This window comes from Macaca fascicularis, chromosome 17 (assembly GCF_037993035.2).
Source record: "Macaca fascicularis isolate 582-1 chromosome 17, T2T-MFA8v1.1".
In the NCBI taxonomy this organism is placed as follows: Eukaryota; Metazoa; Chordata; class Mammalia; order Primates; family Cercopithecidae; genus Macaca; species Macaca fascicularis.
Genome location: NC_088391.1, coordinates 86,131,858 through 86,153,451, shown reverse-complemented (window position 1 = coordinate 86,153,451; position 21,594 = coordinate 86,131,858). Strand labels below are relative to the sequence as shown.

Here is a 21,594-nt window from a genome sequence, read left to right as displayed (position 1 = left end):
ATATATTCTGGTAGCTACTGATACATGATTACACTAATTGTACTTCTGAGGATGTGAGCACTGTTTTGTTGTTGGTTGTTGGCTTCTTTGGTCTTGATTTTAGGTAGAACTTAGATTATCGATTTTATACGTTCTTTTTAAATGTAAAATCCTTAAAGCCAAAAGTGTACTCTAAGACTTGCTTTAGCTATATCTCACAAATTATCATTATCATTTACTTTAAAATATTTCAGATTTCCCTTATGATGTCATCTTTGACACATGCTTATTTAGAAATGTTAATATTCAGATATTTTTAGAGATATCTTATTGTTGATCTGTAATTTAATTCTGCTGTCACCAGAATACATTCTGTGTAACATTTTTATGTTCAGATATTGATTGACGTTTACTGATGGCCCAACATAAGGACTATTTTACCTTAAAGGTTAGAAGTATACAATAGTAAAATTCTATTACCCTTCCCCATCTTTTGTACTATTGTCATATATTTTACTTCTGTGTCCAGAATGCACTATTACCATTTTTGCTCTAAGCAGTTAATTGTTTTTCAAAGTAATTTGTCTTCTTTTTCTTTTTATTTTTTTAGACAAGATCTCTGTCACCCAGGCTGGAATGCAGTGATGTGATCTTGGCTCACTGCAAACTTGGCCTTCTGGGTTCAAGTGATTCTCCCACGTCAAGCGATTCAGCCCCCGAGTAGCTGGGTCTACAAGTGCAGGGCACGATCCCTGGAGAATTTTTATATTTTTTGTAGAAATGGGGTTTTGCCATGTTGCCCAGGCTGATCGCGAACTCCTGACCTCAAGCAATCTGCCCGCGTTAGCCTCTCAAAATGTTGGGATAACAGGCGTGAGCCACCACACCCAGCCTGTCTTTTACATTTACTCACATTGGTCATTTTGGTTTCTGTGTATTCTTTCTGTAGATCTGAGTTTCCATCTGATATCATCTCCTTTTAGCTTGAAAGGTATTCTTTACACTGTTTTTTTTACAGTTCAGGTTCATTGCTGATAAAGTCTCTCAGAAAATGTCCTAATTTCACCCTCATATTTTAAAGGACATTTTTTGTTGGTGACAGAATTTTGAGTTGACAGGGGTTTTTTTTGTTTGTTCTTTTTTTTTTTGAGTCAGAGTCTCACTCTGTCACCAAGGCTGGAGTGGAGTGATGCGATCTCACCATGTTGGCCAGGCTGGTCTCGCAGTCCTGGGCTCGAGTGATCTGCCCCCCTCAACCTCCCAAAGTGCTGGGAATACAGGTGTGAGCCACCGCGCCTGGCCAGTTGTTTTTGTCTTTCTTTCAGCACTGTAAATATTGTTCTGTTGTCTTCTTGTTTGCATTGTTTCTGGTGTGTCAGCTGCTGGTTGTTTTTGTTGTTTCTCTGTGTTTAATGTGTGTCTAGGTATAGATCTCTTTGTTTTTGTCCTTCATTGGACTTGCTAAGATTCTTAATAATGTAAATTAATATTTACTACCGACTTTGGTAAAATTCCAGTCATTATTTGTTCAAATATTTTTTTCTTCCCCTATTTCTTCTTCCTTTAGGACTCCAAATACATGAATATTTTATTGCTTAATATTCTCCTATAAGGACCCTCAGTCTTTGTTCTTTTTCTTAACTCTTTTTTTCTATTTGTTCTTCAGATTTCAGTTGTAAACTATAGAAGAAAGGGTTAGCGATTCTGGGAATAGATCAATGGAAAGTATCTGCTATTAATGATATCTAATTCATTTTTTATTTCAGGTATTACCTTTTCAGTTCGAGAATTTCCATTTGGTTCTTTTTGGTATTACCTGTCTCGCTCCTAAAAATCATATCTACTTGTTATAACCATATTTTTCTTTAACTCCTTGACATATTATAATAGATGCTTCATAGTTGCTGTTTACTAATTCCAAAATCTGGATCATTTCAGATTTTTTTTTCTATTGCCATTTGCCTCCTTTGATTACAGGTCACATTTTATTGTTTCCTTGCATAACTAGTAATTGTTTTACTATGTTGAACATTATGATCGATATACTATAGGGAGTCTGGATTAAAGAGCATTGAGTTTTGTTCATGCAGGCAGTTAAATTCCTGGCAGATTGGCCCCTTCAGCATTGAATCCATCCATCTGTCTGTCAGTCAGTTAATCGTAGGGCAGGTAACTCCATTCTGAACTTATTTCAAGCGCACAGCTGTTAATCTAGGCTGAGATCTTTATTACTAAGACATAGCCTTCCTGGTGTCTCAGTTGAATGCCTGAGGCCCCAGTGGGGATTTCCTTCCTCTCCTCGGGTGGCCTCTCCTGCTGCATGACCTCCAGAATCTTCGGTCAGCACTCAGCCCCATAGTTGCTGCTTTCTTAGGTCTCATGGAATCTGGCCCTTCTTATGAAGCCATTGGCAAAGTATCCTGAGTAAATCCCTACTGAAACTTCTGGGGCAAACCCTCTGCCACTCAGGCTCACAAATTCCAGATGCTTCTACAACTTGGAACAACTATTTCTTCTTCCACAGCTCAGTGAAGCTGTTCTGTTTGGGCAGAAAATGTCCCCAGGCATAAAGCCAGGTCAGTCCCGGGCCACCACCTATATTTCCCATCTCTTGAGGCTCATAGCCCTGTGTTACCTCTGGTCCGGGGCCTGAAAACAGCTGTCATATGTTTTGCTCGGTGTTACAGTTTTCCAGGGGAGGGCAAGTCCTCTCTCATGGTTGGAAGCAGCAGCCTGGCAGTTTGCTTGTCAGCTGTGTCTTCCTAATTTTTTTTGAAACGGAGTCTTGCTGAATCGCCCAAGCTGGAGTGCAATGGCACGATCTCAGCTCACTGCAACCTCTGCCTCCTGGGTTCAAGTGATTCTCCTGCCTCAGCCTCCCGAGTAGCTGGGATTACAGGCACCTGCCATCATGCCTGGCTAATTTTTGTATTTTTGTAGAGATGGAGTTTCACCATGTTGGCTAGGCTGGTCTCGAACTCCTGACCTTAGGTGATCTGCCTGCCTCAGCCTCCCCAAGTGCTGGGATTACAGGTGTGAGCCACTGCGCCCGGCATGTCTTCCTCATTAATAATATTCATGGCACTTCATGATATTTTTTATCCTATCTGGAGTATGACTGATTTTACTTCAGCAGATCCTTAATTTCTGAGTTGGCAGTAGAGTTATCATTCACTTGGGTTAACTTCTGTTACAACCCGAGTATCTGCCCAGCCTTTTATTCTACCTCTATACCTGGTCATGTATTACTACTGGTAATACATGAATTACAGGTAGCCCTCCTGGTGCACACAGAGAACTTTGTCTTTTTCACAAATTGGCATCTGTGCCATCTTACCTAATCCTCATTGTTGGCAGCAGATGCCATCTGTGGATGATGGTTCAGGTTGGGCACAGCTGATTTCAGATTTCTTGAAAAGGGTCAGCTTAGGCTTACAGTTTGGTGTTGACATTTTGCTTTTATTTTGTTAAAATTAGGTATCGAATTAACATGCTTTAAAAGTGTGGTGTATTTTCTGTGTGTGGGATTAACATACTTGTATGTAAGATTGGCTTTGTAAGTATTTACAGGTAGTTTGTAGTTAGTAAGGCACGTTACGTTCTGTTTCTTTCCTACAGGGGCAGGCTGGTCTCTCTCCTTCCCTCTCTTCTTCTCCCTCACCTGCACCTTTTCTTCTTTCTTTGTATTTTATGATTGATTCACTTATATTTGCATAATAGCATTTTTAAATTTTTCTTTTTTATTTTTATTTTTTGAAACAGAGTCTCACTCTGTTGCCCAGGCTGGAGTGCAGTGGCGCAATGTCGGCTCACTGCAACCCCCGCCTCCCGGCTTCAAGTGATTTTCTGCCTCATTCTCCCAAGTAGCTGGGATTACAGGTGCACACTACCATGCCTGGTTTAATTTTTGTGTTTTTAGTAGAAACAGGGTTTCACCATGTTGGCCAGGCTGGTCTCGAACTCCTGACCTCAAGTGATCTGCCTTCGGCAACCCTAAGTGCTGGGATTACAGGTGAGAGCCACTGCGCCTGGCCATGTTTTAACTTATTTTTCCATTCACATAGCTTGGTTGACCATCTTGTTGCCTCTTGCCTGGACTGTTATTGTAGCAGCGACTCATTCTCTTTCTTCCAGTAGTCTCCTGGCCAATAACTTCTACTGTTTAATCTTCCTTAAGTTGAGTTTCTCCCTCTAACTTGAAAAACCACACATACTGTTCCATATTGCCTTCCATAAGCTTCACCTGCTTCATCCAGGTTTGGGGTGTTCTTTATTCAGCAGCCCCCACATCCCCCTTCTCCGTACTTCTGTCCTAGCGAGGCCTCCCATGTAGCACCCTTCCCTTCCCTCCTTAAAGTCCCTCCTTCATCGTCTAGGGTCTCTACCACCCAGTGTGCCTCAGTTGGAACTGCCCCGAGTTCTCTGTGCAGGTCACAGTTGAATCACAGGTGTCTGGACATACCTAGCCCTGTTTCCCAAGGCGAAACCCATGACTGCGTCACCGTATCTGTTGGGGCTCCTGGTGTCCTCCAGATAGTTGATGCTCTGTAAACATTTGTCATTTCCCATTGATCACATTGAAACCCTGTGATCCAGGCAGAGTGAAGAGATTAAGGCCCCGTGTGTTTAATTATGTTGCACATCGAATTAATGATTGGTACGGATTTATAGTCCACATCCTCTCATTTCATTCTTTTGACAGCCTCTCTGTTCTTCTCTAATTTCGCTCAAAATTACTTTGGTTGGCTTTTAAGTAGAAACTTATATCATTTTATACTTGGGGGCATGTCCAAATTCATTAAATGAGGTGAGAGATTTTTCTTCTCCTTTCTACCCCTCGCTTTGCTGTCCTGGCAGGACACAGCTGCCACCACTAAAGGTACTGGGAGGGCTGAAATGCTGGTCGTTAGAGCTGTTGTCTTGGGTTATCTGGTCTTGACATCACACAAGACTTCCTCAGGTCTGCTGTGTCCTAAGCCTGATTTAGTGTCACTGTATGAACACAATTCTCTACCTACCTCTTTTATTTCAGGCACTTCGTCTTAGTAACATGGCCATGGGGAAGACAACCACAGGCCAGATAGTCAATCTGCTGTCCAATGATGTCAACAAGTTTGACCAGGTAAGCTGCAGTTCAGGGATCCTTTTTCATTGCATTAAACACCCCTGTTCCCCCTTTTATTCTTTCTGGAGACAGGGGCTCACTCTGTTCACACTGGATTGCAGTGGCAGGATTGTAGCTCACTGGAGCCTTGAACTCCTGGGCTCAAGTGATGTGCGATCCTCCCGCCTCAGCCTTCTGATTAGCTGTGACTACAGGTATGCACCGCCATGCCCAGCTAATTTCTCTCTTCTTTAGAATTTTCATGTCAGATGGGCTAATGTGGCAATGTCATAACAGAATTCAAAGGTGGCACATCTCACACATGTGCATGAACACCCAACTGCCATGCTCATGAACTACAAAAGGATTGCTGGCTAATTTCTTTTTTTATTATTTGTAGAGAAGGGATCACACCTTGTTGCACAGGCTGGTCTCAAAATTCTGGCCTCAAGCGATTCTCCCACCTTGGCCTCCCAAAGTGCTGGGATTACAGGTGTGAACACCGTACCCACCCTGTGTCCATTGTTTAATACTTACCTTGTGGAGGTATCATGTTATCCAGGGCATTCTAGCTGCTGGCCATGTCCATTTTGCACTAGGACCACTTTATTTTTTTTCTTTCCAATTATTCATTCATAGACACGAACTAAAGCCTCCGCTCAGTGTCAGGGACAATGAATAAGACTTGGTTTCTGTTCTGAAGAAGCTCACCGCCTGTCTGGGAGACAAATACACAAGTAAATTAGTGGAGTGTGTGGTGGGCACTATAGTACAGGCTTTCTTAGAGTACTGGGGAGGCCCAGGGCATATGGGAGCTGAATTCTGTGGCAGAGAGTTCTGGAAAATGCTCAGCTCATCAGTGAGATAGCCACTGATCAAGATCTTCTAATGCTGCCGGTCAGATTCTCTTTCAGGTCTCCCAGACCCGCTGTTTGTTTCCCCAGAATGGCTTCGTCTGTGGTGGGTGCTTGGATTTCTGCTTTAGCAGGTGTAAACCCACTGTGGTCATTTCTGTTTAGGATTTGCCTGTTCTTTTCCAGCGGATTGTTTCTGTACTGTGTTCTTACTTGTTTTGCCTTTCTAGAGTCCTAAGAACGCTCTGTCTTTTTCTTTAAAGGTGACAGTGTTCTTACACTTCCTGTGGGCAGGGCCACTGCAGGCGATCGCAGTGACTGCCCTACTCTGGATGGAGATAGGAATATCGTGCCTTGCTGGGATGGCAGTTCTAATTATTCTCCTGCCCTTCCAAAGCTGTTTCGGGAAGTTGTTCTCATCACTGAGGTAAGAGAAATACCAGTGTGAAAAATGTCATATCTATTTGGTAACATCCACAGTCTTCCCGATGCTTTTGTTCAGAAACAAACTAAATGCCTTTTATTATCTCTTCTTTGCATATGTTGCAGCTCTTCAGGCTTAGCCAAAGGGGGCCTCCATCCTTATGCTGAAGGCGAATCTTCAAGGGAGAAAGGTGAAGGCATTCACCGACTCCTCCCAGCCAGCTATTCAGGCACTGTGGCCGCAATAAGTAGAACGTCCTTAAGCAGAAATCACATATGTAGAAGTTAGTGAAACATATAATGAATAACGATAGATTGAAATATTTCATAGGCTCCATTCTAGCTGCATACATCTTTACTGTGCTTGTGTGAGAGTTATTTTCACATGTGTATACAAGTGTGTTATTTTTGCTTCAGTATTTCCATTAAATTGTAAGCTCCCCGAAGGCAGGGTGAATTTTAGTGATGTATTTATAAAATCACACAGTCCTAGTAGTGTACGTGTTAGAAATATGGTTGTTGGCTGGTCGTGGCAGCTGGCACCTTTGGGAGGCCGAGGCAGGTGGATCACGTGAGGCCAGGAGTTGGAGACCTGCCTGGCTAACATGACAAAACCCCGTCTCTACTAAATTTAAAAAATTAGCTGGGTGTTGTGGTACACGCCTGTAATCCCAGCTACTTGGGAGGCTCAGGCACAAGAACCACTTGAATCCAGGAGGCAGAGGTTGCAGTGAGCCAAGATTATGCCAGTGCACTCCAGCCTGGGTGACAGAGTGAGACTCTGTCCCAAAAAAAAAAATACAGCTTTTGATCAAGAGGTTAATGATGATAAAATAAATTAGACTTGAAGCAGGTCCCAGTGAATTGGAAATGAGTCATTGTCAAGGTTGTCAGCTGGATCGAGAGGAGCCACTGTTGGAAGTGCATTGAGTTCTTTGTTTTATGCTTTTGCTTATGGTGTATTTTCTACTTGGACCTTCCCCTCTTTGCCATCTGGAGAAACAGTCCTTGTCCTTTGAGGCCCCGTTCAAATGCTCCCGGTCCTCTGAAGCTTTTTTTTTTGCTCTCCTCTTTCCCAGTGGAGTTAACAAACAGCCCTTTCTTTTCTGCTCCCCAGCACTTCATTCTCATTTTAGTACACTCCACCCACTGTGTTACTGTCAGGCGCGGGGGCCTTTCTGCCTTCCCTGCCCACCTGTGAGCTCCTCCAGGGGACAGATTACATCTGACTCATTTTCATGTCTTCCTCAGCAGATATTACAAATTCTCCAAAATACTTATTGAGTTGGGATAGATTGTTGACTTCCTAATCGAAGTCTTTTTCTATTTGTATTTTGAGTAGGACCTGTCTGTGTTGACGGAAGCAAAAGTGCTGTAGGGAACCATGTGATGCGGGTCCCTGCCTGTGCCTGCCGCTGATAAGGGCAGGCTGTGATCGCTCAGGCTCATCTCCCGTGTCTGGTCCCCCTTAGGAGTAAAACTGCAACTTTCACGGATGCCAGGATCAGGACCATGAATGAAGTTATAACTGGCATAAGGATAATAAAAATGTACGCCTGGGAAAAGTCATTTTCAGATCTTGTTACCAATTTGAGAAAGTAAGTTTTTGTATACATTGTACCGTATTTTTGTACTTTTCTATTTGCTATTCTTGTTGAATGGTTTTAGAAGTTTTACTACGTGTTCACATTATGGGAGGTTCAGTACAATCCATCCCACTCCCCACGTGTGGCAGTTGGGTTAAGTAGAATGGTGGAGAATGTTATTTTCACTTGGTTTTCCATTTACCATGTTCTTAAACAGAAAGCATGTGTATGCTTCTTACTAATACAGAAGTGAAATTCCAAATGTTTCTGAATATCCCAAATCCCAACAACGATTCTAAGATGTTAGTATTTGAGAATAATGGTGTTTAAAATAAAACTATGATTTATATTAATGTAGCCAAATGGACAGGTTATAGAGACTGGGCATATCTATATTGGACCAAACTCTATCAATCAGTATTTTTCATTCCAAACAGGCATGGAAATACTGTTAGTTGTTCTTTGTGTTATTAGAATTTTTTGGGGGCAGCTGGGCATGGTGGCTCACGCCTGTAATCCAAGAACCTTGGGAGGCTGAGGCAGGTGGATCACCTGAGGTCAGGAGTTCGAGACCAGCCTGGCCAACATGGTGAAACCCTGTCTCTAGTAAAAATACAAAAAATTTGCTAGGCGTGGTGGCGCTTGCCTGTAATCCCACTACTTGGGAGGCTGAGGCAGGAGAATCACTTGAACCAGGAGGAGGAGGTTGCAGTGAGCTGAGATCGCACCATTGCCTGGGCGACAAGAGTGAAACTCCATCTCAAAAAAAAAAAAAAAATGTTTTTCTGGCTTTGGATTAAATATTTGATTAGTTGTTGCATTCCAGCACCTGGTACTTCTTATGATTTTCTGGGTAGTTCCTGGCCACCTCTCACCTTTGCACCTTTTTGTTGTTGTCATTGCCCAGGATGGTCTCAAACTCTTGGGTTCAAACAATTCATCCACCTCAGCTCCCAACATGCTGGGATTGCAGGCGTGAGCCACTTTGTGTGACTGACATCACTGCTTTTTTAAAAACCTGTACTCTCTTCCAGGAAGGAGATTTCCAAGATTCTGAGAAGTTCCTACCTCAGAGGGATGAATTTGGCCTCATTTTTCAGTGCAAGCAAAATCATCGTGTTTGTGACTTTCACCACCTACGTGCTCCTCGGCAACGTGATCACAGCCAGCCGCGTATTCGTGGCCGTGACACTGTATGGGGCTGTGCGGCTGACGGTCACCCTCTTCTTCCCCGCAGCCATTGAGAAGGTGTCAGAGGCAATCATCAGCATCCGAAGAATCCAGGTTGGTGTCAGATGCCATTTTAAAGTTGTAGGTGCATTCGAGGTGAAATGATATCTCCTTTTATTTAGCATCACTATGTTCCAGTGTAATGACATTTAACTCTTTCATAACCAAAACGTGCTGCCATTCCACAATGTTGTGTGTACTTCCTTATCTTAGATAGAGCGCACTAAAGACAATGCAAGCATTGTGATCATTTATTGGCAGCAACCTAAACAGCAGTGGCACAGGGCTTTTGATGTGCAGGTGGTAACGGCAGGTGTGATTAAAATGTTTAAGCTGTCTAAAAGGAGGAAAAGCAAATAGATTTCATCTGTTACGTTAACGCAAGTGAGAAAGTAGCGAGTATGGGTTGAGTATGGTTCTTCTGTGGGCTGGAAGCAAAGAGCTTGCTGAGGTCCCTGCTTCTTGGTCAGGAAGAATGGCCTCAACTTCACTTAGCTATCCCTGTTTGAAAATAAGTTCTTTCCTCTGTAGATGTTTTCCTTGTTAATTTTTGTGCATGCCTTTAGGATCTCTGCCGTTTCTTTCCTATCCTCTTTTCACTTTTTTCTTACTGTTGATGAACCTAACTCTACCAGACTTCTTTCTTTCCAATCGGTTGATTTCTACTTACTGCCTTGCTCCGTTTGTACTATTGTAACAAAATACCTGAGACTTGCTAATTTATACATGTTAGACATTTATTTCTCACAGTTCCGGAGGCTGGGAAGTCCAAGATTAAGGCTCTGGCATTGGTGTCTGGTCTGGTGAGGACCATTCTCTGCTTCCCAGATGGACCTCTGTGTCCTCACATTGTGGAAGAAACAGAAGGACAAACTGGTTTAGTTCCCTCCAGCCTTCTGTAAGGACACTAATCCCCATCAGGAGGGCTCTGCCGTGGCGACCTAATCACCTCTTAGAGGCCCCACCTCTTAACACTGACCCTGGGGTGAAGTTCCAGCCTATGAATTTAGAGTAGGCATGCCCATTCAAATCATAGCATCCACTTTACACACCATCACCTTTTCCTCAGTAGCTGTCACTAAATTGCCAGGGGCAAATAATTTATATCACCAAGGTAAGGTCCTGGCACACAATGTATGCACAAGTATTTGTGTGTTTATGAATAAGTTGAAAATTAAAATAAATTGGCTTTGTGAGAGGGCCTGGCAAGACCTTGACTGTCTAAGCTTTTCAAAAATCTGCTTTGTTTTATTCCTGGTTCTTAATAGAGATGGATGCCCAGGGACAGACTCGAGTGAACTTAGCTGACACTGGCTGTGATTATTTTTTATTTTTATTTTTTTGGTTGGGGAGAGAGTGGGGTGGGTATTATCATAAAAGCTAAGATTCTTTTTTATGATGAACTTTGTTTTTTAAAGAAGAGATCTTGCTGTGTTACCTAGGCTGGAGCATAGTGGCTATTCATAGGCAGACTCCCACTACTGATTAGCAAGTTTGTATTTCGTAAAAAATATTACCTCTAAAACAGACCATACAAGGTCAATTCTTATCCTCATTCTTTCTGACAACAGCTTCAGGTAACACTGTGAAGGGATGGTCCATGCAGGTCAGTAACACTTTTTTCTTACAGCTTTTGCATCTTGAAAGAAATAACTTAGAAATATACTTTGACCAGAGTGTCTTTCTGAGTGTGCAGGACACCTTTTACAGATGGAAGGGCCACATGTGTATTGTGCTGCTGTAATTCTCTGACTGCTGTTGCTGCCCCTCACTGTGATTGCAGGCGCTGGTGTGTGTACTGTGAACCAGGGCTCTTGGAAGCCTTTACATGTTATTTCATGTTATCCTCACAATTGAAGGAGATAAGCATTAGTGTCCCCACTTTACAGAGAATGAAACTGGCTCCTATAATAGGTTAAGGAGTTTGCCTGTCTTAGAGATGGGAATCTGTTCAGAACCATGATTTCTTAACCATTATTACGTTGCCTGTTGTATTAGTCTGTTTTTATATTGCTATAAAGAACTTCCTGAGACTGGGCAATTTGTAAAGGAAAGAGTTTTAATTGACTCACAGTTCAGCATAGGTGGTGAGACCTCAGGAAACTTACAGTCATGGTGGAAGGGGAAGCAGGCACTTTCTTCACAGGGTGGCAGGAAGGAGAAGTGCAAGCAGGGGAAATGCCAGAGCTTATAAAACCATCAGATCTCATGGGAACTCACTGTCACTAGAACAGCATGGAGGAACTGCCCCCATGATCCAGTTACCTCCACCTGGTCCCACCCTTGACACGTGAGGATTATGGGGATTGCAGTTCAAGCTGAGATTTCGGTGGGGACACAGAGCCAAACTGTATCACCTATGTTGCTGCCTTAGTATCCTCTGGTGTGGGATATTTCCTTCAGTGTTCTTTTACTCATCTAGTCTTACTCCAAAAACCTTGAAAGGTTCTCTGTTTCCTGTGGAGTCCTATTTTTGAACCCTAGGTGTAGAGCTCACCTGGCCACATTGTGTGTTTCCCAGCACATGACTCATGTCTGTTTCTGCTTTGGGGTCTTTGGCTCTTTGTGGCTTGAGTGTCCTCCCTTCTGTCCTTGATTTAAGCAAGTGCTACTAAGCCCTCCGGCCAGGTCTCAGGAGCCTGGTGGTACTTTTGTTCCTGCTGAGCAAGGCCAGTATGGTGCAGCTCAGAGACGATGAACACATAATGGGCACCAAATGCTGGATGGACAGAAGCAGCACCCATAGCAAAAGGCTGGGACCCAATACAGACCCAAGGTGGTCCAGGCTGTACCATAAGCCAGAGGAAGGCTGAGTGAGGAAGCAGACTCGAGTTGAACATTCCCAGAACACCGGGCCCTGTTCAAGGGGGTTGTGAGGGTCCTCAGCTCTGGGGAGCTGGATCTTTTTCAGAGTGGACTGGATCGGAGTCTCCGCCTTGTTATGTGTGTGCCTCTGTGCATCTCAAACCCCACTGGACTTGGTCGACCTGCTCTTGTAAGAGAGGGGCCATGTCTGACATTAAATGTAGACCCTCCTGGCCGGGTGGGGTGGCTCACACCTATAATCGCAGCACTTTGGGAGGCTGAGGCAGGTGGATCACTTGAGGTCAGGAGTTAGAGAACAGCCTGGCCAACATGGTGAAATCCCGTCTCTACTAAAAATACAAAAATTAGTCAGGCGTGGTGGTGCATGCCTGTAATCCCAGCTCCTCAGGAGGCTCAGGCTTGCTTGAACCCAAAACGTGGAGGTTGCAGTGAGCTGAGATTGCGTCACTGCACTGTAGTCTGGGTGACAGAGTGAGACTCTGTCTCCAAAAAAAAAAAAAAAAAAAAGAGCCTCCTGACTGGCTTCCAGGCGGTGAAACAAGTGGACTTTCCTTGGGCCACGTGGAGAAATAGAAACAGTCTTGCTTGGTTAATAAAATTACTCTGTCTTCCTGGCCATTATGAGATAAATGAAGATTAAGATTAAGACCATGGGGCTTTATATGAACAGGTAATAGCTGGTGAGTACTTACTAGGTAACAAGGAGGGGCCCAAGAGCCTTATGAATATTCACTCCTTTTACTTGTGTAACTCCCCTATCACTCCTACATGACAGATAAAGAAACTGAAGTCTGGGGAGGGTGAATAGCACCTCCACGTTTTAACAGTTAATAAAAGGCTGATCCAGGGCTTTAGCCCAGGCCGTCCATCTGTCTCAGAAGTGCGGCCATGGCTCACGTCCCAGCAGTTTGGGAGGCCAAGGTGGGCGGATCACTTGAGGTCAGGAGTTCTCGACCAGCCTGGCCAGCATGGCGAAATCCTGCCTCTACTGAAAATACAACAACAACAAAAAAATTAGCTGGGCATGGTGGCAGGCACCTGTAATCCCAGCTACTCTGGAGGCCAAGGCACGAGAATTGCTTGAACCCGGGAGGTGGAGGTTGCAGTGAGCTGAGATCATACCACTGCACTCCAGCCTAGGTGACAGAGCGAGACTCCATCTCAAAAAAAAAAAAAGTGTACAATCTTACCCCAACATGCACAGCATAACCTGAATGCAGATGTCACTTCTGTGCGGCAGCCATAGGAAAGAATGGGGCAAAGAGCAGCCCCGACAGGTAGTGTGGTGGGGCGGGACGCAGACCTTGGGTCCTCACCAATTCTCTGGGCCTCGGTTTTCTTGTCTCTAAGTAAGGGGATTGGACTTAGTGTCTGGAGGTCATTTCCTGTTTTGTCTCACTTATTTAGAAAACCATCTGTATTAGTCAGAGTTCTCCAGAGAAGCAGAACCGATAGGGCCCACGTGTATGTACGTGCAGAGAGACATGAGTAGATTGATTTATAAAATTTTCTCACGCAACTTGAAGGTGAGGTAAGTCCACAATCTGCAGGGCAGCTGGCAGGCCAGAGACCCTGGGAAGAGCTGATGATGCAGCTTGAGTCTGAGGAGGACAGTCTTGAGGCAGAATTCCCTTTTTCTTTGTAGGTCTTTTTTCTCTTAAATGCCTTCAACTGATTAGGTGAGGCCCACTGACATTATGTAGGACTTCAAAGTCTACAGATTTAAATGCTAATCTCAACTGAAAAATACTTTCCCATTGATATCCAGACATATTTGACCAAATATCTGGGGACTGTGGCCTAGCCAAGCTGACACATAAAATTAACCATCACATAGTCTTTCTTTTTCTTTTGAGACGAGTCTCGCTCTGTCAGGCAGGCTGGAGTGCAGTGGCACGATCTCAGCTCACTGCAAGCTCTACTTCCCGGGTTCAAGCAATTCTCCTGCCTCAGCCTCCTGAGTAGTTGGGGTTACAGGCATGAGCCACCATGTCCAGCTAATTTTTGTATTTTCAGTAGAGGCAAGGTTTCACCACGCTGGCCAGGCTGGTCTCAAATTCCTAACCTCAAGTGATCCACCTGCCTTGGCATCCCAAAGTGCTGGGATTACAGGAATGAGCCGCCGCACCTGGCCCATCACACACTGTTTAATCCTCATCTCTTCTTTTGGGATCTCCACAGGTGACTTTGTCCTCATTTTCCCCTTATTGTTGAAGCCATTTGTTTATAGATTTCTTTCCCTTCCTAAACTCTGAACGTATAAAAGGCAGACACAATGCCTCATTCATCTTTATATTATGTATACATTGCAGGCGCCCAGAAAATGTGTAAGTGAAGTCAGCCTCCAGCTTCATTACATCTGTGAGATTTGGAAAATGCCTAACAACTGAGCATTATTTTAGTGGGAAGTGATGACTGTCGTTCTCTGCTGAATTATGTCACACATCAGAGAGTGTGGCATGAAAGGGGTCCTGCAGACAATTTTCAGGGAATTGTGGTCCAATATGCGGCTAGGAAAGAAATCCTTAAGATTTTTTATTTTTAGTTTTCCAATAAAATGCAACTCACCTGTGTCTAAGGCTTGAAATTCCTCTTCATGTAGATAGATGTATGCATGCAGTAAAACAAACTGACCAGCTGGGAATTTTACATTTTCCAGTGGCTAACTTTGGCAAGGTACTCTGTGTCCAGATAAAGGATGCATCTTTGAGTTGGGCAGGAAACCTTAATTTCCCCTCACGTACATAGTTTCTGGTGGGAAGGTGGGCCTAGAGTTCAACAGTAGTGATTTTCAGTAAAGGAGAAACAAATGGCCAGGCATGACTGGTAAGAAAGTGCTGGTGTTAGTGTGCTAAGCTCCTTCACGGTGGTGAAGTCATTGTTGGAGGTTTTGTTTTGTCTTGTTTATTTGTTTTTTTCTGCCTTTAGAACTCTGTATTTTTTCAACCTGGATGGTTCCTGTAACCCATTTACAATTTTGTCCCCTAGTTCATCAGAATTGCCTGATGTACTGATTAAAACTAAATGATTACACCTTGGAGATTCTGCTTCACCAGGCATTGGCTGGGGCCCAGTATCTTTCGTTTTGTTGTTTTGAGACGGCGTCTCGCTCTGTCACCAAGCGGGAGTGCAGTGGTGCGATCTCAGCTTACTGCAATCTCTGCCTTCCAGGTTCAAGTGATTCTCCTGCCTCAGCCTCCGGAGTAGCTGGGGCTACAGGTGTGCACCACCATGCCCAGCTAACTTTTGTATTTTTAGTAGAGACGAGGTTTCACTCTGTTGGTCAGGATGGTCTCAATTTCTTGACCTCGTGATCCGCCCGCATTGGCCTCCCAAAGTGCTGGGATTACAGGTGTGAGCCACTGCGCTCAGCCCAATATCTTTAGAAAGTGTCCTCGTGTCCCTGAAAATATGCTGTCTTTGGGAAACCTTGCCCTAGTTGTGTGATAAAAAAGCACACGAGGTCAAACTATGTGTAGCAAATATAAATGACATCAGGATCACTTAAGACTAAAATCAATTGAGAGGAAGCACACGGACGCCTGTCTTGGTCTATGCTAGGCTTTTGGGGGTTAAGTTTGGAATTTATTCATTCACTTAGTCATTGACTCCACAACGTAATTGAGCCCCTGGCTTAAGCTGGCACTGTGATAAATGCTTAGATACAATGGTAAGCCAATGCACAGAAGTCCTTCCTGCTGGGAATTTCCTCCTGGGAATCAGCAAGCGGGGATTAATAAATAATCACAGAATTAAAATCAGTGCTCGTGTGTCATTGTCTTTGGAAGGCAATGTCCGAGATGCCATGAGGTGCTTTGGTAGAGATGCCGATGCCATTGTGGAGGTGTAGTGCTTCCTGTGAAGGCTCAAGAAATAGCCTGCAGCATTGTGTGTGTGGTAGTGGAGAGAGATGGGGAAGGGTTTGGGAAAGGGAGGGGCTTGGGGCAGCCAGGAGGCTGATGCCCTGCATTTCCCTGGGGGTAATTATGTGAGAAAGCTCTTAATGTTCAAGAAAATCCACATATTTTAAATTCACCCTGGCTGCAGTCTGGGAATGCATTGGGGGCCCAGAGTAGAGGCAGGGAGATACGCCAGGAGGCTGATGCAGCAAGCAGTCCAGGAAGAGGATGATGTGATTTGGACTCAGGCCAAGTAGAGAGCCTTGGATAGATTTGAAAGCCATTGGGAGCATATCCTTATTTGCATGTGGGGCTAGAGGAGGGATTAGTCAGAAGGAGGGACTGGGGCTACTTTTGTTCTTATGGCTGCAAAATCTTTTTACCTGGGTTCACTGAAATATGGAATACTAGAAGAAGACCAGATTTAGGGGTGAATTTGGCTTTGAAGACTGGGATACTTTAGAACTGTGCAGGTGTTTGCTACAAGACCCACTGATGGAGTCTGCCTGGTTCTGCCTCCTTTCCTATTTCTCTAAAAATGGAGGTTGTAAATGATGAGTGTAACGAATTGATCCAATGTTCACTTTTCTTCCTTGCCTCTCATGTGGATGTGTTGATGAACAATGAGAAGGTGAAAAATGGCATCAGGAGAGGAGGAATAGGTCTGCCCGATATACCGATCGGAACTAAGTGAGCCTTGACCGTAGATAGACCAGAGCCTGGCAGACACATAGAGTTTAGAACACATTGTGTTGTTAAATTTCTTTTTTAAAAATATTTTTATATTTTTATTTTAATTTTTTTATTATACTTTAAGTTCTGGGACACATGTGCAGAACGTGCAGGTTTGTTACGTAGGTATACATGTGCCATAGTGGTTTGCTGCACCTATGAACTCATCATCTAGGTTTTAAGCCCCACATGCATTGGGTATTTGTCCTAATGCTCTCCCTCCCCTTCCCCCTCACCCTCTGACAGGCCCCGGTGTGTGATGTTCCCCTCCCTGTGTCCATGTGTTCTCATTGTTCAACTCCCACTTATGAGTGAGAACATGCGGTGTTTGGTTTTCTGTTCCTGTGTTAGTTTGCTGAGAATGATGGTTTCCAACTTCATCCAAGTCCCTGTAAAGGACATGAACTCATCCTTTTTTTATGTCTGCATAGTATTCCACAGTGTATATATACCACATTTTTTTTTTATTATTATACTTTAAGTTCTAGGGTACATGTGCACAGCATGCAGGTTTGTTACATATGTATACTTGTGCTATGTTGGTGTGCTGCACCCATTAACTCGTCATTTACATCAGGTATAACTACCAGTGCAATCCCTCCCCCCTCCCCATAATAGGCCCTGGTGTGTGATGTTCCCCTTTTCGAGTCCAAGTGATCTCATTGTTCAGTTCCCACCTACGAGTGAGAACATGCAGTGTTTGGTTTTCTGTTCTTGCGATAGTTTGCTGAGAATGATGGTTTCCAGCTGCATCCATGTCCCTACAAAGGACACAAACTCATCCTTTTTTACAGCTGTATAGTATTCCATGGTGTATATGTGCCACATTTTCTTAATCCAGTCTGTCACTGATGGACATTTGGGTTGGTTCCCAGTCTTTGCTGTTGTAAATAGTGTTGCAGTAAACATATACGTGCATGTGTCTTTATAGTAGAATGATTTATAATCCTTTAGGTATATCCTCAGTAATGGGATGGCTGGGTCAAATGGTATTTCTGGTTCTAGTTCCTTGAGGAATCACCACATTGTCTTCCACAATGGTTGAACTAATTTACACTCCCACCAACAGTGTAAAACTGTTCCTATTTGTCCACATCCTCTCCAGCATCTGTTGTTTCCTGACTTTTTAATGATCACCATTCTAACTGGCCTGAGATGGTATCTCCTTGTGGTTTTGATTTGCATTTCTCTAATGACCAGTGATAATGAGCTTTTTTTCATATGTTTGTTGGCTGCATACATGTCTTCTTTTGAGAAATGTCTGTTCATATCCTTTGCTCACTTTTTGATGAGTTTTTTTTTTTTTCTTGTAAATTTGTTTAAGTTCCTTGTAGATTCTGGATATTAGCCCTTTGTCAGATGGGTAGATTGCAAAAATTTTCTTCCACTCTGTAGGTTGCCTGTTCACTCTGATGATAGTTTCTTTTGCTGTGTAGAAGCTCTTTAGTTTAATTAGATCCCATTTGTCAATTTTGGCTTTGTTACCATTGTTTTTGGTGTTTTAGTCGTGAAGTCTTTGCCCATGCCTATGTCCTGAATGGTATTGCTTAGGTTTTCTTCTAGGGTTTTTTATGGTTTTAGGTTTTACATTTAAGTCTTTAATCTGTTGTCTTTCTTACTCATACTTTTCCATTTCCTTTTTTCCATGTACAGAAAATGAAGGTTTTATTGTGAAGATTTTAGGTCCAAGAAGTTCCGTCTGTTTTTCTTTTATTAAGGAAAGGATTGATGGTTTTGGCTTTAAGCAAGTCCAATAGGATTTTAAGAGATCTTATCTTCACAGCAAAGCACTGAAAGTCTTCAATGACTTCCACATCCAGTAAAACGTGTCTCTGAGGTTTTATTGTTCACAAAGCTGCTCCAGTTTTTGCCAACCATCCACTCTGAAGTCAATCTCTTTGACTTCAGTTCTGCCGTCTGATACTTCTGCAAGTGAACTGTTCTGGGGATGCACCTCATTGCTGTATTGGCAATGTCATTTCAGCTTTTTCATCCTCCTGAGTGACTAGAGAAAGTCCAGCCAGCCCCTGCAGCATCTTCACAAGCCATTCATGTGTTGAGTGGAGTCTCATTTAACCACCAAACTATTATCATGTCTTTCTCCACTCAGATCTATTGTATATTGACCAGTGCTTAGTAGGTTTACTCTGTGGATAATTTTTTATTTTGAAGGTGGGGAACTTCTGTTCTCACACGCATGTACAGAATATTGAATTTGATGTCTTCGTCGTACACTTCAGCTAAAATCAGAATTTTATTCTGTCTAGACAAGATTAAGAAGATGTATAGCCTTTTGCTTGTTGCTGTGCTGACGTGGCTGATGGCTTGAATAATTTAAGCCAATCATACAGTCAGTTTCTGGCCGTAGCATGTATCTGTGAAGAGCTGACCCCGAGTGCAGTGCAGTTTCATGCAGATGAGTGTGTTTGTAAGTGCAGGATGGGGGACGCATCTCTGCCCTGTACATAACTCAGTTTCAGTACCAGCTGCGGCCACCCTGAGCTGGTTCCCGGCAGGATTAGTTTTTGAGGTGGACCCTGAAGGACAGGGTGGGATTAATACTCAGGGAATCACTTTGGGAGTGTGAATGTCAGTGCTGCTGGGCCATGGAAGAGTTTGAAGCATGGTGTCCATTATTTTTCAGAAGATCCTTAGGGAGTAGTGTTTGGGAACGGTTGGTTTTGATGGGGGATGTTGGAGAAGGGACCAGTGAAAACACTGCGTCAGTATCACACATGATTGCCGGTCAGTAAACTTGTGAAATTGGGTCTGGTCTTTTCCCACCCTTCCTTCCTTTCCTTCCTTTCCTTCCTTTCCTTCCTTCCTTCCTTCCTTTTTTTTGACAGGGTCTTGCTCTATTGCCCAGTCTGGAGTGCAGTGGTGCAATCTCAGCTCACTGCAACTTCCGCCTCCCGGGTTCAAGCGATTCTCATACCTCAGCATTCCACGTAACTAGGACTACAGGCGTGTGCCATCAAGCGCGGCTAATTTTTTTATTTTTAGTAGAGATGGGGTTTCGCCATGTTGGCCACGCTGGTCTTGAACTCCTGACCTCAAGTGATCTGCCCACTTCAGCCTCCCGGAGTGCTGTGATTACAGGCATGAGCCACCACGCCTGGCCCAACTGGGTCATTTCTTGAGGAATAGTGAAGTGTGGCAAATTAGGCCCAGATTGTTATCTCATTGACCATGGAATAGGTGGTATGGGAGGAGGAAGCAGAGATGCTGTGGTTAAGCCTACAGCAGAATCTTCAGGCCAGCATCTGTCTGCCCTCTCTGCCATGCCAGACATGGGCTTGTGCAGGGAGAACCAGCAGTGCCCACTCCTAAGTCGGCTCTCAGTAAGGCTGGTGGGTGGATAGTGAGGGAGCAGAAGAACCAACAGCATCTTCTGCTTGCTGGATCTTTGAGAGAAATACTGACTTTTTTCTTTTCCTATATAGAAGTATCTTTCTTTTCCTGCATGGAAGAAGGTTTTCATTTTCAGTTTTTGTTCTTTTGAAGTGACATTGCAGTCAAATGTGAAGTGACAGACAAAAATTTTAAGGACTCAAAGGATGTTGACAAATTTTAGAGTAGTAGATGACTTATTTAAGTGTTGTTTTCTCTGTCTCAAACATGTTCCATGCTCATTTCAGTTGCTTCAGAGTTGCCAGTGTTTGCAGAATACCCGTGTAATAGCCATTTATACAAGGTGGTTTATTTTTCTCATGCAAAATCCTCATAAGTTTTCTTGTGAGTTTGCGAGGGCTGCTGGAACAAAGTACCACAAACACAGTGACTGAAAACAATGGAAATTGAGCCTCTCATGATTCTGGAGGCTGGAGGTCTGAAATCACAGCGTCAGCAGTGCCAGGCTCCTTCTGAAGCCTGCAGGGGAGAATCCTTCTTTGCCGCTTTGAGCTTCCAGTGGTTGCTGGCAGTCCTTGGATTGCAGCTGCATCCGTCTCGTCTGTGTCCTAATCACTTGATTGTTTTCTGCCCTTGTGTCTCTCTCTGTCTCTCTCTTCTTGTCTTAGAAAGATACTGATCATGTGAGATTTAGGGTCCTCCCTTTTCCAGTATGACTTCGTCTTCACTAATTAGATCTGTAACACTCCTATTTCCAAATACAGTCAACTTTTGAGGTCCTGAGGTTATGACTTTATCTTTATTGGGGGTGTCTTAGTCTGTTTATGATGGGTAAACATAAATTACAGCTTGGGTAATTTATGAAAAACAGAAATTCTCACCACTCTGGAGGCTGGGAAGTCCAAGATCAAGGCACCGGCAGGTTCAGTTTTCTAGTGACCTGCTCTCTGCTTGTAGATGGTGCCTTGATGCTGCATATTCCAGATGAGAGGAATGCTGTGTCCTTAAAGGGCAGAAGGTGGAAGGGCTTAGAGGGCTGCCTACTGCCCAAAGCCTCCTTTACAGGGTCCTTAATGCCATTTATGAGGGAGGAGCTCTCATGGCCTAAATACCTCTTAATACTATCACATTGGCCATTGAGTTTCACCACCTGGATTTTGGAGGGGAAGTTGTCCAGGCAGCTTCCAAGGACTGGACATTGGGGTATAGGAAGTTTCCTGGACGTTGTCACTTTCTGTTGGGCTGAACTTAAGTCATGTGACTACATCTAACTGCGTTAGGGGCTGGAGAGAGTGGTCCTTGTTCAAGGCTGCTGTGCATTGGCTAAAAATTGGGAGTTTTGTTAATCACAGAAAATGAGAGCAGATTTTGAGGAGAGCTGACAGCTTTTGCCACATCTACAAAATTTTGGATGGGGTGGGGGTGATCTAGGTTGTTTATTCTGTTTCTAAGCCACTGTAGCTTCTCTCATTGAGTTATACCTACCATTTGAGGAGCAAAAGGGAGTTTTCCTACATATAATTATGTTAGGTTTGTTATGGTTAGCAGGACTTTGTTTTATTCAGTTAAATTGCATTGTGTAGTTGCTAACTAGTATGGAAAATAGCAAT

General features: G+C 43.7%; 1 protein-coding gene and 1 non-coding gene across 12 annotated transcripts in view; one reads left to right on the top strand and one right to left on the bottom strand.

The window, feature by feature from the left end:
• ABCC4 (ATP binding cassette subfamily C member 4 (PEL blood group)) overlaps nucleotides 1-21,594 on the top strand; it is a 291,853-nt gene that overhangs the window by 89,323 nt on the left and 180,936 nt on the right. For 9 of the 11 annotated variants that reach the window (XR_012426459.1, XM_074021271.1, XM_074021270.1 and 6 more), the window contains 4 exons: nucleotides 5,012-5,101; nucleotides 6,201-6,364; nucleotides 7,833-7,958; nucleotides 8,981-9,230. Coding sequence is in view for 7 of the 11 variants with exons in the window: in XM_074021271.1 (XP_073877372.1) it covers nucleotides 5,012-5,101; nucleotides 6,201-6,364; nucleotides 7,833-7,958; nucleotides 8,981-9,230 (630 nt within the window). In the remaining 4 variants the exon portion in view is untranslated. Of the gene's footprint in view, nucleotides 1-5,011; nucleotides 5,102-6,200; nucleotides 6,365-7,832; nucleotides 7,959-8,980; nucleotides 9,231-21,594 lie in introns of those variants that run through there. The other 2 variants (XM_074021274.1, XM_074021273.1) reach the window with 1 other exon arrangement.
• LOC123569912 (small nucleolar RNA U13) lies at nucleotides 5,347-5,451 on the bottom strand. Its single transcript, XR_006693795.1, has one exon. It is a non-coding gene; the product is annotated as a small nucleolar RNA U13 (small nucleolar RNA).